The sequence below is a fragment of the Pezoporus wallicus genome, unplaced genomic scaffold (genome assembly GCF_028554395.1).
Source record: "Pezoporus wallicus isolate ANWC-B61680 ecotype Strahan unplaced genomic scaffold, APGP_CSIRO_Pwel_v1 scaffold_7107, whole genome shotgun sequence".
Classification (NCBI taxonomy): Eukaryota; Metazoa; Chordata; class Aves; order Psittaciformes; family Psittacidae; genus Pezoporus; species Pezoporus wallicus.
The window spans coordinates 4,077,659-4,093,971 of NW_026642114.1; the positions used below are offsets into that span (position 1 = coordinate 4,077,659).

The 16,313-nt window shown below is 40.7% G+C and overlaps 1 protein-coding gene across 4 annotated transcripts in view; it reads left to right on the forward strand.

Annotated features, from left to right (window-relative positions):
- Positions 1-4,164: 4,164 nt before the first annotated feature.
- RGL1 (ral guanine nucleotide dissociation stimulator like 1) overlaps positions 4,165-16,313 on the forward strand; it is a 65,216-nt gene continuing 53,067 nt past the window's right edge. For 2 of the 4 annotated variants that reach the window (XM_057426965.1, XM_057426966.1), the window contains exons 1-2: positions 4,165-4,252; positions 5,260-5,370. In XM_057426965.1, coding sequence (XP_057282948.1) covers positions 4,226-4,252; positions 5,260-5,370 — 138 coding nt within the window. In that variant the 5' untranslated portion in view covers positions 4,165-4,225. Of the gene's footprint in view, positions 4,253-5,259; positions 5,371-14,913; positions 15,071-16,313 lie in introns of those variants that run through there. The other 2 variants (XM_057426967.1, XM_057426968.1) reach the window with 2 other exon arrangements.

Consider the following 16,313-nt stretch of genomic DNA (forward strand, 5'->3'; position numbering starts at 1 on the left):
GTTATGTATAAATACACACATATGCCTGTTTTGGTAATAGTTAATGACAGGAGTTGGAGTTCAAATGAGTCCTTCTGCTACATTTTTAGTTGGTGCAGTATTTCATTCTGTTTGAAAGATTCTACAGTCCAAGAGAAGTATCTTGTATTCCATTCAACAACATTGTTGTGACTATGAGATCTGATGATATAAATATGGACAAGGTCTGTTAAAAGAGGTTGTATATTTGAATTTTCCTCTTTTTTTTTTTTCTTTAGCTGGAAAGCAAGCAAATACTGTGGCGCAAGAAAGACATGCTGTGTTGGAAAACACCATCATATCCCCTATCAGCTGCTTTCATAAAGATACCACCCCAACCTACAAATACCATTTCCCCAAGTGAGACAGCTACATCAACAGAATCCAGACTTCCAAGGATCTGCAAATATTAGAATTGGCAGAGGATTTGGATAAACGTTTTTTTACTGAAAATCTGTTGCAAATGTGATAGCTGGTCTTTTTGCAATACGATGTTTGATGTAATTCTTGTAGAGAGAAGATTCAGTCCCATGGAGGTTTGATTCACTTTGGTTTCAGGCTCTAGTCTCCAGTTCATCAAAGAATGAATTTAGTTCCTCTGATGTTTTAAGCTACAGTAAAGCTACTACTTACATGCCTTTCTGAACTGGCATACTAGGTAGGGGATAAGGAAAGATTGAATTAATTTGTCACACTAAGTTGCATTGTCTGTTGTCCTGGCCATCCTGCAGTTTCCCCCCTGCAGCTAAACTAGTTAATGGAATCAGTTTCTAGAAGCTTAATCATGTAAATTAAGTTAAGCGATAACTAAACAAAATAAGATTTCAATCTTAGAGACAGACTATTATGATATTGGGTTGGGGTTTTTTTGCCTCATCCTTAAAGAGCAATAACTCTTAGCATCAACAATGAGTTTTTCCTTCAGGCTAATTCTGATACTTCCCTCCCAGATCAGCTGACTGAGGACACTATGGAACCAAATATCCCATTTAAATGTATTGTGTTCCCTGCTCAAAGAGAAATCTGTTGAACTGCCACTTAAGTATACCTACCTTCACAAGTACATTTAGCACCCATGACAGCAGAGGGTGGATGATGCTGGAAAAACCCAGATAACAACAATTTGCCATCTCAGGTGCATGTTTGCAGAGCTGAGATCTAGGGGTAAAGATTAGCATTTCTGTGTGATTTAGACTGTATGAAACTTGATCTTCAAATCTGGAAAAGTGCAAGTAAAATACAGGTGTCTGTTGCCATATAGACCTCATCACATTAGCTAAAATTTCCATCTCCTATTATTTCCCTGTGTGCCTTTTTGTGTGTCGCAGTTGTGACCACGTGCCAGTGCTGCAGTTTGTACAGTATCGTTTGTGCAGTCCTTGCAGTCTGTTAGGATGAAAGACAACCCGTTCATTCAAAATATTGTTCCAAAAGTAGGATGCGGTTTGATGTACTACAGAATTATATGCCTGATTACTATCCCTCCTGTAACCTTTCACTGTGATTTCAGTTTGGGTTTCTTTAGAAAGGTGTATCTGTGTTTAATGTTACAAGGTCTGGGCACTGTATCTCACTGAAAGTAATCTGGAAAATACTCTAAGCAGGACTAATGACAAATCTAATTATTAAAAAGGTGGTATTTTTGCTACTTGCTAAACTGGATGAATTCATCTAACATTCCTTCCTGAGGGAGCTTCTCTCAGGGAAATCCTGACAAGAGGATTCCTCTTCCATAAATTCTCTTGCCAGTGACCAAGAGAATTCAGAAACATCATCCATGAGAGGGCTTATGCCTGACCTTGAATGAAAAGTCCTGAGCTTATCTCTCCAAGGATATCCCTAAGGATCCAGTCTGAAATGCATGATCCAACAGAAGCTAAATTGAGTCAAATACATGTGTTCCTTCCCACTATATTAAACTGCTGTCATTTTCTTCTTCTAATGAAACAGTTCAAAGTAAGTGCAATTTTTTGGTGACTGCCATCCAGAGTAATGGTAGTGGCACTAGTGCACTTACTGTAGCACCAGAACATCATACCACGACAAAGCTTTTATTTCAATACAGAAATAAATACAGAGTAATTATGTGGCTTTGGTGTTATATTCCTTGTAGCTGGATATCCATTTTCATATGCTATGCTTGTCCTGTTCAACAGGAATTTGTTCTGAAACTGCTTGCATGCTTGCTGGGCCAGCTACCCGAATTCAATGCAGACTCCATTTTCTGCACCTAAAAAATATGGTGTGGAAAACCAGTTTGCAAAATCTGAAGTATTCAAAAATCTCTGTGCAGATTTGCAGGAGAAACCAAGGGACTTCAAAAAATCTAGACTTTGATTTGTATGCTACAATACATTTTAGACAGAATATTAAAGTTTATATCTGCCTCAGCATATTCTGGATCACTTCAGTATTACACAAATAAAGTAAATGCACAGCCTGGCAAACGCACAGATCAGGCCACCCATAACAATACAGCTCAGTCTTGGTTTTGTAGCTTAAAATAATGTTCCTTGCTTTCATATGCTTCTGCATGTTAACAGCTGCAAGTGACGAATAGTCTCTCTGAACCAGCTCTGCTCCTGAGAAAACTGGTAGTAACACTTGTGTATAAACATGTTAATAAATTGGCTGCTAGTGCTGAGTTTCAGGGGGATATGAACTCTGCTGTTCAATTCTTACCTCCTTCATTGACTTGTACAGTAATTTGTGTATGAACTCCTCTCTAATTTCATTTGTAAGTCCCCAAAAGCACGTAGCTAAAGACAGGTCAGGTGCTTTGAGATCCTTGTGCTAGTATGCTGATGTCTGCAGTTAGTGCTTGTACAGAAAAGATTTTCATGGTTCATACAGGCCTGTCTGTGAGCAACGGACTCCTGGAAATAAAAATAAGGAGATTGTGGGTTTAATCTATATAAATAGATATGTGGGAAATACAACTATAATCTATTGCTTACAGAATCAATATGAGAAAATTGTTTTTCTTCTTAAACAGGAAGAGTCATTCTCTTGTGGAAAGATGAGTAAAAACAGTCATGATTTGTTTCCTAATACCAGCTGTACAGGTCATATGGGTTGGAATGCTTTCCCTATGCCTGCAGTCTCCCATCACCCTAAACCTTATATCCTCAAACCAGGAACTCACTCCTGTTCACCTCCATAGCTATGATGCACAGCCCACATCTCTATTCCTTGCTCCTCATGGTTCCGCTGTTTAGCAATGGTTTCTTATCTGCTGCCACGCACCTGCGCATCCCCCGTCCCATCTCTTTGCACGTCTTTTTCAGGAGGTTTTGTGCTGATGGTCACAGGATAGGCTTGCAGAGGGCGGTGGGAGAGGAGAGCGTGCCTGCCCGGGCACAGTCTGGCTGGCGTGCGCAGGAGGAGAAAGCTCCTTCTCTCTCTCCTTCTGTTTGAGCCACCTGAATTGCCCAGTGGGCGAGTGCTGGACAGACTTCATTTCTCCGCGGAGCAGGACCACGACAACGTAAAGTACTGCCGCTCACAGCGGTGACGGGCTTTACCATAATGTTTTACTTCCTTGCGTTCAAGCTTGTACTTTTTAATTAAGTTTGGCTTAAACTTCCTGCCTTCTGTGCATTTTGCGTTTCTCTGTGTGCTGGAGCAGTTCAAAATCCGGCAGCAACGGCAGGGAGCCCCCAAAACACGGCCCTCTGCTCTCCGCACCTGCCCCGGCCCCCCGCAGGCACAGGGCACCGCCGCTCACCCCCTGCCGTGCCCGGGCACCAGTCGGTGCGCTGCTGACACAGGGGCGATGGCTGGCGGAGCTGGCAGAAGGCCCTTCCTCCGTGCCGCGTCCCGCTGGAAGCCGCGCAGGATGAGCAGCACCTTGTCCCTCTTGTGGGGACACCGCGAAGGAGGCTAGGTGAACGCCCCACTTCCGCCGGCACCCCGAGGAGCTGCAGCCCCGCTGCGGGTCCCGGCGCCGACTGCTGAATCCGCACTAACTTCTCGGCCGGGCTTGCCCGCGATAAACAGGAAGCCCCTCGGCAAGACCGAGCCGAGGCGTGGCCTGGCCCGGCCGCCCGCCCTCCTGTCTCCCGCGCCGCGGAGCCGAGGGGCCGCCCGGCTCGGCCCGGCCCGGCCCGGCCCGGCCCGGCCTGGCCCGCGGCGGCCGCTGACACGGCGGAGCGGCTGCGGAAAAGCGGCGGCGTGGCCCATCGAGGCGCACGGGAAGGCGTCGAGAATGAAATTGCTGTGGAAAGCTAAAATGGTAACCGGTCGTCCCGTTCCCTCTCCCCTACCCGCGGGGTGCCGGTGCCGGCGGGGCGGCCGGGTGCGTCGCCCGCTGCTTTCCGGAGCTTCGCTGGAAACGCCGTGTGTTAATCGCCTTTCTGCTCTTCCTCGCTTCCGAGTGATGCTTATCTTCGCGAGTACCTCTGTGTGTGTGCACTTACAGAGGATGGAGAGAGGGGTCCAGAGGTGGAAGTTGGTAACCCCTCAGAGAAGCTCAGATGAATGTTTCTGTCCGCCTTGCAGCAGCTTGCGCTCTTTTGTACGGTCAATAATCTAGGAAGTGAGAAGTCATTGCAGCAAATGCTCGGTTAAAGTTTGGAATACTTTCTCCCTCCCCCCCCAGCTTTCTGTTATTTGTGAGTTTTAAAGCCTCGACTCTGGAAAGTTGTCGTTTTTTTTTTTGTTTTTTTTTTTTTTTTTTTGTTTTTGTTTGTAGCTTGAAATAAGAGCTTTTGGAAAAGCAAACCACAAGCGCTTTAGGTCCCTCTTGTCAAAAAAAAAGAAGGGGTTGCTGTATTTTAAATGCTTGTTAGCTTCAAAGTTTAAAGGCTGTCTAAGTAATTCAACAGTTTTAAAAAGCACAATTCCTTCCATAAATGAAAGGCCAAAGAGATTAATTGCTTTAGAAAAGGGAGAAGGGGAGGGAGAAAGAGAGAGGGAAGAGAAGACTGCTAATCAAAGCCAAAGTATTTCCTTAGAAAAGCCTTTATACAACTATTTAAAATATGTGCTAGTCTAGGAAAAACAGTTAAATGGAAAGTCAGGGTGTCTTGATAACACAGAAAAGCACAGCTTGCCATGAATATCTTCAGTATTCCCTCAATCTGAAAGTATCCTGTATTGCTTCGATTGTTCTATTTACTTTGTGCAGCCCATTTTGTGCCCTCAAATCTGCATAAAGCAGTAGAGCACCTGGTATAGATTGTGGTTAGCAGAAGAGGGAAAACGTTCCTTTCTCTTCTTTCTTTCCCCTTTTCCTGGCAGAGCACAATTCAGGACAAGGGTGAACAGGTAGAAGAGGGAGCTGTTTACCATGTCACCCTGAAAAGAGTGCAGATTCAGCAGGCTGCCAACAAAGGAGCAAGATGGCTAGGGGTAAGTAAAGCTGGCACAGTGGCATTTTGGAAGGCTGCTCATGGACTTTGGAGCCTGCTCCAGGGAGCTGAATTCCACATGCTTTGTTAGGATATTAACTTTTAGCACTGACTGCTCTCACTATTTAAAAAAACACCAAACACTGAAGCAGTGAGGAATGAGCTATTGAGGCAGGTGGGGCTCCATAATGCTCACAAATGGTTTTCCTATAGGAGTCCTTTTTTCAAGAAGGAGTAAGGAAGAGACCTTCACTCTGCCTCTGGAGTTGTTATTGGGGTAGGTCGCAGGAAATGCAGCCAGGAACAGGAGTTCCTCCAAGCCTATGTGCCCTGGAGGAGGCCTATAGAGACTGTATCTCCACATCTTAAATGACTGCTAAGCTTTCAGAACCAGTCCTCAAGCATCAGGTTTCTTGCTCTACTGATGGATGACATAGACTGCTTTTCCTTTGAGTCTTAATCCAGAGAACAGAGAAATACCATGCTCCTTCATAGCTAGTGCTGCCATGTATAGTTAGCCACTGGTTACATGTCAAGAGTGGATTTTAGACGCATGGGTGGTTTTTTTTTTCTTTCTGCTTTCATTTTTTTGGCCACAGCTGAACTTCTGGCTCTGGGTTTGTTCCTACAGAGATTGATTCAAAACATTATTTGTCTCAGGGTTCCTTTAATCCTGTAGCATTGGGTGTATAGCAGAACATACTCTTCCAAACTGTAAACAAATTGCTGTAGAAGGGTGCTTTTAAATACTTTAAAATTTCTGAAAGGGGAAGAGCTGAAAAGTACCAAATCTATCATTAAATATTTTTGTGTTTTCTTAACAGTGATATTATTTGATAACTAACTTTTCTGAGAACTTTGTGGTGTTTTAAAAATAGATTTTGAATGATTGTCCTGTACTGCATGTGACTGCCAGTTGGCTTCTAAACACCTTTACAGTCACATACATTAGAAGGAAGCTTCTGTTTGAGAATTCCATCAGAAAAACATTACAGAAACTTCTAACTTGTTAGAAGTTAGGATCTAGCCTTCTCCTGGACTTGAACAATATGTCAAAAAAGAGGTTTTAGCTTGTTTTGGCTTTTGGTGTTGGTTTTTTTTTTTGTTTGTTTATTTGTTTTCCAACAGTGGCTTCCTAAAGTATGGGTTGAGATATAAATGGTGCCTGGAAGCATCAACATTTTAGGAACATGCAAAACCTCACATTTTCTCTGAGCCTGCTCCTGTTCTCCTTTATGCCCTTCTGAGCCAGATGTGTGATTTCTTTTTCATCTTGCTCAGAGGTCCTAGGTGTTCTGTTCGACTGTATTTTCCTGTGTAACCAGCAGGCCAGGACTTGACTGATCATTGTCCTTGCTGCAGCTTACTTTTTGTTTCTTAATTTTTACCATATGTTAGTCCCTTTTGGCTAAATCAGACTCTTTGGAATCAGGTTCCTGCAGTCTGTCCTGACTGCCCAGACCAAGGCCAGGTTGTAGTGCTGTCTGTATGTTTGGCAGAAGCAGAAAAGCAGTTCCCAAGGAGCTGACAGGCTCTGTACAGAAACCAGGTTGTATTATTGTCTGCTCCAAATGGTGTTTTGTCTGGGGAACTGTTTTGGAGAAAGAAGAAAGATGGGGTGTGCTCCCATTGACTTTGCATGGTGGAAGATACCTGTCAACTACTGGAGACCCACAAAGTAGATACATAGGAGATTTCAGAGGGGACTAAATTACTTTACCTATAGGTGTGTATATAGCTATCAAAAAGAAAGCTTTGGCATCTCATTCAGCTTGCCTTTTGGCTTTGCATAGGCCTTTTCCTCCTGTTCTTTCCTTCAGCTGTGGGCATAATAGTACCATATAGTACTGTAGCTTATTAATGACTTCTTATGGAATATTTTTCTCCTTACTTCCTGGTTCAGGCACAGGTCTCTGCTCCAGGGATATCCCAAGTAGCCGTCTTCAATGTAGTCATCAGCTGGGTAATAGACACTGCACGTAGAACAGGCACTCAAAAATGAAAACTGAGCTTTAAAAAGGAAGCCTTTCCCAATTCCAAATACAGAATGCATAATTAGAAGGGTAACTGGCTTTGTAGCACAGTGTGATGCTCTCAGTTGAGTTTAAACCTCTCATTCCAAGCTGTCAAAGGGTGACAGCTTGACAGTGCATTAATCTTGCAGAGTAATTAACACTTAGTTAAGGCTGTAGGATAATTCTGCAAGGCCACATGGAACTAGAAAGACACAGGCAGCCTCCCTTCCTATAAGGCTGTGCAGAGGCATCTCTTGCTAATGGTAATTATATTAAGTGGAGCAGCAAGAGCTAAGGGAGGCCTCTTGAGTAAAAGTTGCTGGAGACTGCACTGTTCTGTTTTGGCACAGGTTGTGTGTGACTGTTTCAGAATCTCATAGCTAGCCAGTTTATGTATGAAAACTTGCCTTTGGTGTACTTTCAATTTACCTGTGATACAGAGCAATATATGACTTTCTGTGCTATCATTGATCTCCACTGAGAATTCCTCCTATAGCCAGGATGCCTGTCTTTTTAAACTAGGTTTCTTGGATGTTAAAGGTTCTCTCTGGATTCTGGTATCTTAACTATCTTGCTAACATCACCAAATACTATCTTGCTTTATTTTGAAGAAGTAAGTGAAAAGGATAACAAAAGAATCACCTTGCTCTGCAAAAAACCTGGCATTTTCTTTCTGAATGCTAGATCTAGGTCACTTGTTGGGTTAAAGAAGAGTTGGCAAGGAATGTGGCTGTGTGTTGTTGGAAAGCCTGGGAGTAGCAGCATACAGGCTGGACTGAGATGCTGTAAAGGGAATAGCCCTGGAGAAACCATTAGTTCTACAGTTTGGGTTTTGATGGTTTCATTTAAGAAACAGGCTGGAGCATTGCGAGCATGTTAGTCACACTTGTATGTAATCTTGGGAAAGCTAATTAAAAATATGTGTGTAAATGCATGCTTTGAACTTGCATCTTTTACTACTGCTGTAGTAATCTATTTTATAAATAAATAAATAGCTTACTATAGCCAGCACTGTAAGGAGGTGTATAGCTGTGTGAAGAAATGAGCACAAAGTGATCAGATCATGGCCTATCCCCTCGAAGAAAATGGGATTACCTTGTGTGAAAGGGGTAAATGAATGCTAACTCAGTGTGAAACCTGCTGTTGCTTGTCTTTATGCAGCCAGTGTGTAGTATGTTCTAAACCAGAAGCAAAACCTGTGTGATGTCTTAATGTTATCACCCAGTAATATATTATCAGAGCTTATGTATAAGACCTTTTTTTTTTTTCTCTCCTTTTTTTTTAACACCAGAAAAAGTGTCCCACTTGTGTTTTAAATGTTATATTCTTAGCAGAATGCTTAGACAGCAGCAAAGCTGCTTTTGTCCACTGGATGTGGACCAGTTTGATAGACCATTCTTTGAGCTTTGGGATGATACTCTAATTATGTTTTATTTGCATACTTTCTATGTCTCCTCATAGTTAACACAGATACATCTAGACCTAATTCCCGAAGGGATGAGCAGCTGACCAGTAGTTACCTCTAAGGAGTAGTCATGCTTTGCCCCTGCAGTCTCCCGGAACCTCTTTTGTCCTTGATTCACCCTCAAAATGCTCTTTTTTCATGTTCAGTGGCCATGCAAGCTCTCAAGAAGTGACCTGTAGTTCTTCATGGGTTGTATGCTAGGATGTAGGTTTACATTTGGGCCTGAATAATAAAGTCTGTGTTATGTTAGAAGAAGAATTCTATGGAGATATATGAGGAGATGTTTTTTTTTTTTTCTTTTTTTTTTCTTTTTTTGTTAATGACATTTTAAAGGTATAGTGAGGAATTCTGTGTTTTGGACATAGAAATCCATTTGCTGTTTATGAAATCCCTCTACCTTGACCAGAATGAAATCATGCTTGGGCCTGAATACAGCTGCACTGTAGTCCAGTTCGGCACCATGCCACCAATAATTTAGGGACCGGAAGGAAAGTAAAAACATGTAAGTGAAATGATAATGATCTTACATTCTTACAGCATCTTTTATCCAAATAACCCTGAAAGTGTGGCCACAAATTTTCACATAGACCAACTATGTGAAATATGTTGTAACATAACATAGTACAAAAGTATGATTTGAATGGGGCTTAAAATTCAGCAGCAGTGCTGTTGCCTGGGATTTCATAGAGTTCCCCTTCATCTGGGGAGGTGGGAAAGAGAAGAAGTGATTCTGGTACAATGTGATTTCAAAAAGGCTAGGTTTTGAGGTTGCTGAAGAGTTTGAAGAATTAGAAAAAGGGAGAGATGAATTAGCTGTTGAAGTTGCATGGTTGTATTTATTTAGTGGCTTCATAGTGCTATCACATGGGTATCTTCTCCACACGTGACATGTATACTGCAAGGAGCCGCTGTTTATCAATACACAGCAGCACATTGAAACAATTTAGCACCAGAAGTGGATCAATTAAAAACACCTGGGGAGAAGACCCGGACTTCTGAGAGTCCAGAGATCTGTGGACGCATTCACAAACCATGTGACAGCAGTTGTGAAAGCAAGCCCAAATATTAATCTGTAGTTGGGAAAAAAGTAACACTTAGAATAGAAAATACTATTAAGGAGGTTACAGTAGCACCTCATGGATTCCTGATGCTTGTTCCCTCATCTCAAAGGTAAAAAACTTAGAAAAGGGATTCACAGATAGGAAAGGATTGCCAGCATTTGAAGGCACTGAAAAGGTGAGGACTGTTAAGTCTGTGTCTTGGTGCAGCTAGGGTTGAAGTGCAGGTTTAACATCTGTTAAATACTCATAGGATTGAGGCTTGGTACTGGCATTGAATAGGAGGGTGTAGCGAAGGCATTTAAACCGGAGAGTGGAGAAGGGATGCTTTATCTCCAGGGAGTATTTGGCGCTTTTGGAAGCAAGGGGGATAGGAGAAATGTATAATTTTACGCTGCATGTAATTAACCTGAAGGACTTGCTCCTGGAAGAAGTAATTGAGTCCAACTGAGCCTAGAAGGATTCAGGAACGATTAGACATTTCTATAAATTATGAGAACAAATGCATTAATACTATATGAGATTTAAAATAAAGGACATGTAACTTTTTGTGATTTAGGTATAAAACATCTGCAGCTGATCAGAGTCTTTTCCTTTAGACTGGTGTGTTACAGCTGTTACTTCTTCACCTTCCTCTATAGCATCTGGCCATTGTTTGAGGGAAAAACTTCTAGTTTAACTTAAAATGACAATTATTAAGTGTTGCTGTTTATAGAGTCCTGGTTTCAATTTGTTTGCAGCAAATACTTAATGAGGCAGAATGGGATTGAACACAGGCACTCATAAAAAGAATCATGAGAGCTTTAATGTCCATAAGATGTCAGGACATTGCGACATAGTATGGGAGTTTGTTGTGGGCCGGTTTTCCAGCAATCCTGTAGTCTGCTCCTGGTCAATGAGAGCTCTGGATGCTCAGATACTGCTTTTTTTTGTGTGTGTGTGAAGCAAACGTTTGTGTCCTCGCTGTTTTAGACTCTGCAAATATAGGAATCATGTGGGTTGTCCTTTGCTTTACCCCATTCAACTTCATAACAGCCACTTTAAAAATAAAGCAGCTAGAACAGAGTATGGTACTCTACATGTGGTCTCATCAGACCTTTTATGCACTGGAAGAATAATGTCCTTTGACTTGCTTTGGTACCCTTTATTTATGCTTTGCAGAATTGTTGGCTTTTTGTTGCTGCTTCCAAGTGTTGTTCTGAATGATTTAATTTTCTGCCTACTCTAACCCGTCAGATCTTTTCTCTGGTCTGTGTGCCATGCTGCGACCTTTGAGGGTAGTACTTTCAACAGACTGTTTTGCTGGCCTCTTATATTTCTCGACATTTAGTTGCAAAAGCCATCTGTTACCCATCAGAGTGTTGCTACCCTTTAGCAGCGTTGGCAATTGAAATAAAACTTTGGCAACCCCTGCATTAGGTGTGAAGCTTTCTGCCATTTTGTGTGGTAGCAGTCACTACCCTTTTGCTCTGTCAGGTTACTGGGTTACAGTCTGATGGAGTTTTTACTTGTTCCTCTTTGCTACCAATTTGTGTCCAAATACCAATTTATGTCCACATTTTTGCAGTCATCTCTGTGTAGCTCAGCCCTGCATCAGTGCAGAAGTTATTGCATACTGCAAGCACCACTGAAACTGGTGGTGGTTGTCCCTTTGTCTCCCATGACTTAAAACGAAATCTTCATTGAGAATAAACTGTTCGATCCAGGTGATATTGAGCACATTAATTATTATGTATAGTGGTCGTGTCATACAAATTTAAGGATAATTATGATACTGGATTTAGAAATGTACAGCAAGTCAGGAGTCCCATGTTCGGTATTCTTTGGCTAGTGACTCACCCTGTAGCTTAAACTGACCAATTTATCTTTTGGGCTTTTCATGTTCTCACCTAATATACTCACTATTCATTTTCAGATCTAGTGATCTGAGGAGCGTAGAAGCAAACTCTTGTGTTTTGACACAAATGTAGAGTATTCAGATCTGTGAGAGAGAAAACTCTTCTGCTCTGCTGGACAAGCAAGAAAAGTTGTAGCAGAGCAAGATCCTCCTGATATGCCCTGTGATTCTGTTATCCAGTCTTCACTGTTGAAATCTGGGAGAGCAATATACTCTGCTGCTTACAGGTGCAGAGACTTGGCTCTTCTAATCCCTTCTGTGAAGAGAAAGGGTGTTGGATGAGACACTAGAGTTTACCTCCTTCCTAAAACATTCCAGCAGGACCCCAAGGATGCACCATGCAGCACGTGGAGAAGCGCCTCTCCTGTGGAATGAGTTGCTGTGCCTGAGTGGATTGCAGTGGCTTTCAAGTTCTTCATGGGTCTCCAGCACGTGGCCTGTGGACTACAGCTAGCAATGCAGCTACTGTGCCACAATGGCACCAGTAAGGTGTAGGCATTTCAAATGCTTTTGCGGAATGATCCTGTTATTCTATTATTTTCTTTCACCTGTTTCCCTTTTATGTTTTTTCCCACCTTTTTGTTCTGAAAGCAGTTTAAAGAATTATTTTCTTTTCCCGTTCCACCCCCTACAGTGCTATGAACAGTTGTCTTTTTCCTTATGAAAGCTCAACCTTTCTCCTAGTCATTAACTCTTTCTTCCTTTCTAGGGAGTCCATGGGCTCTATGTGTAAGTAAAACATGTTTTTATTATAAAGTAGCATTTTATATTGAAAGGTCTCAGAATGATTAAATATGGAATGGCTGACAGCTTTGAGATGTGTTCAGATTATCATAGCTATTGGGCTTTAAACTGGAGATTTGTGATATATTCCATCTATTAGCTTAGACTTCCTGGTATCAGTAGCTCCTTCCAACTCTTAAAAATAAGTGGTCTAGAATTCTGAGTATCTGTATATCCCAAAGCAGAAATAGATTGTCACATGCTTAAAAGTTATCTAGGGTTTTATTTCTTCCTATATATAGTTTATGCCTCACATAAACTTGCATAAAAGCTTGCATGCATTGAATCATATTGAATTTCTCTTTTTGACTCGAATCAAGCACAGAATGTCCTTCAGTTGGTTTATAGTATTCATGTGTATAGAACTCATTAGATGAGGTTCATAATGTCAATGCTTTATTGGTGTTACGATGCAAATGGCAAGTCAGTAGACTACTCAGGATTAACAGTTATCCTCAGTGTGAAAGAGATTAGTTAACTAAATACTCTTGAGGTCCATTTGGAAGTCAGTGTAAATATTACATGCAAATGCAACAAGAAAATTATTATGAAGATAGGCCCACATATCCTTTTTCTGTTTGTTTGGTTTGTAGTAATCTCTGTCTCTACCTGCAGTGCATTTTGTACTTTTAGAGTAGAAATCCTTTAGGGCAGGGATGGTCTTCCATTTTGACATGGCAGCCATTGTGCTGCAGCTGGAAATGTTTCATAAGTAACAATAACGTATTTCATTTGGAAGTCAGATCTTATGCTTTTGCATCCCTCCCATTGAGTGCGTCAGATTGATTTTGGCTGTGCTTTCAGTCTGCTGGCTTCCTGTAGCAAACAAAATGTGAATGAACTCTTGCACACTTACTTAACCGTGAGGCTTGCATTCTTTATGCAGAACCAGTCATTTTGCTCAGAAAACACCAGGTGGCCATAAGGTTAGAACAGGACAGAGAGCAACAAAGTTATGCTGTTAATGGCTGATGAGTAATTAAATAATAACCCCTCATAAAAAATCCCTCAAAACCAACAGCAAAACAAAACCAACAGCAAAACAAAACCAACTTAGGCAGTAAACATGAACAATTTGTTTTATCTTACAGCCTGACGTTTTTTGCTCTTTCTTCCTCCCTTACTTGTAAGCTATACTTATTTTCATTCTCGCTGGATACTTCCACATAATTATGTGTGTGTTTTGATTTGTGTCCATTGACTAAAGATTGAAGTTCAGCTTCAACATAGTATTCTTAAATGTCTGCAGCAGGCTCAGTGCCAACTCACGCAACCTGTGCTACTTTCTGCTCCATCAAAAGAAATGGGTTAATTGCTGGGTGCTGTAGTTACAAGAATGCAGTAATTTGTGTACATATGCAGTATGTTTAGTTGCCATATGCTTATGCAGTTTGTCATAGAACACACAGAATTTGTCATAGAGAATATACCTGTAGAATTAACACAAGGATGTTGCCGTTTAAAGGTGTAGTACATACAGACCTGTTACACGTAGACACTTTATGTGTATGTATACAAGAGAAGAATCCTAAGAGATTCCTAATGAGGTGCCCTGTTATGTCTAGATAATATAGTAGAAATACAGTTTGACCTGAACTACTGATTGAAGTAATATTTTTGGACTCTTTCAGCACTGAAATCAATGTTCACACTGGTAACTTATAATATTAAGTAACATTAGTTTACTATAACTTCATTTTCTACTCGGGCCCCACCCTGGAAAGATCTCTTAGTTTTAAAACAAAGGGTAGTAAAAAGCACAGCCATTGAAATGAAGTTTATAATGCAGCTTAAGTATGTATTCATGCTGTGGTCATGAAAATGGTTACTTACTGCTAAATTCTTTCATTTATGAAAGATTAAAAAATCTTGGCAATAGAGATTGCTCACAATAATCATTATGAAACATGGTACAACATTTCCTGGATATTTTTTCTTCCACAAAAATGCCTTATGTTTCCAGTTCAGTTTATTTTAAAATCTGAATCAGTCTTCTGCAAAATATTTTCTTCTCTGTCAGAACGCATTTAATCTCCTCACACCTACAGTTTTCCAGCTATTTGTACTATTATAATCTTCACTTTTGTGTTGTTTACACTGAGTGCAGTAGAAGTTTACACTGATTTTTCTGAGTCAGTACATTTTTAATTTCTGTGTATTGCCTGATCAAGCTTTACAGTGCAAAAAGAAAGCCAACAATATGATCAGGGTGAATAAAAGCATTTTGGGTTATGTAATGTGCATTCATGCTACTATTATGCAACAGAATAATTACTTGCGGTATCCTTAAATCCATTTTGAGTTCAGCAGTGTTGCCTGCTGTCTCATACAGGACATTCTTTGTTTCTGCTGACTGTGCAGAAAGTGATGATGAGCTCCACAATTAAATTACCTTCCTGGAAGAGGAAGAAAATAGCGTGACTTTTCACAGGAGCAGTATCAGAGTTTTTGACTACCAGCAGCACACATACTGGTGGAAAATGGTCTTTGGGTTTCTAAATAGTCAGTTTTTTCATGTTGACATATAATTTTCATAAAATGATGTGACTCTTGCCATGTTAAATCTGCCTGTTATTTTTAATATCAGTCATCCCTTCTCTTTGCTATACTTGGCATTTAATAAAAAATATCAGCATATTTTGTTTTAGCATTTTTCATGAAATAAGCATGGCAAATGGCTTTGCTGACCAGTGTTTCACAAACAGAATTTGTATAATAACTTTTCTGTGATATTTCTTATTCTAGAGTTGTCATCTTTAGCATTTAGCTTATAAATATGAAGGTAATTGCAGATTTTCAACTTCAGTGCAGTGGTGATGTTATTGGGCTAATACTATAGCAGTATCAAGTGGCATAAAAATTCAGTTGTACTGGAAATAATCCTGTGATGTCTAGCCTTTTGCCAAAGTAATCAAGGGCCATTTAACAATAAGGTGGGGAATGAGGGAGGTGATAGGGGATGCAATATTAAAATTCCAATTATGTAGTTATTTCAGCATAAGTGTTGAGGTGGATGAGATCATGAGATGAGTCTTGGGATAGGGATAAAGCTTTCACTTTCAAGGCAGACTATGAGTTATTTGTGGGCTTGGATGATGACTTTAGCAGCTGTATTTTTTATATCTGGGAGGATATTGATATGGATGGCATGGGGAGAAAGTCCAATGTTGTAGGCCTTTGAAATCTCGATTAGTTTAAATTAGGTGAAAGTATTTTTTTGTAGAGGCCACAGTGTTGTCAGATGTCACTGAATCAGGTAACCTGACTTGTAGCTTATACAGTCTGCCTTGTATAAAGTTCTTTAATATTTGCATACAAAAGGAGTCCTGGAAGGACAAAAAGGAACTAATACGTGCTTTTAGGTCAGCCTAGCTTACTGAAGTGCAGAAGGTAGGTCCTGTGTGTTCATATTTGTTAGAAATGTTCTTAAAGTTGGAAAGTTGACATGGCATTAAGCATTTTTGCCATACTTTCAGAGTTTAGTTAGCTCTTCTGTAGGAGATTTACATACTAATAAGTGAATTCCATTTAGACACTAAGTGAATTCCATTATGTGTATTCAATGCGGCTGTTTACAATACATATCTGTGTGTCATGTTGTTTAACGAAAATCCCACAGTGATTTTTGATAGTGTTTTCAAAGTACTTGTTCATATGTGGGTTTGTACTACTCTTCGCTTGCTGTGTCCTTAGTTGTTGGCTTATGACAGTGTTCTGCCATCGCTG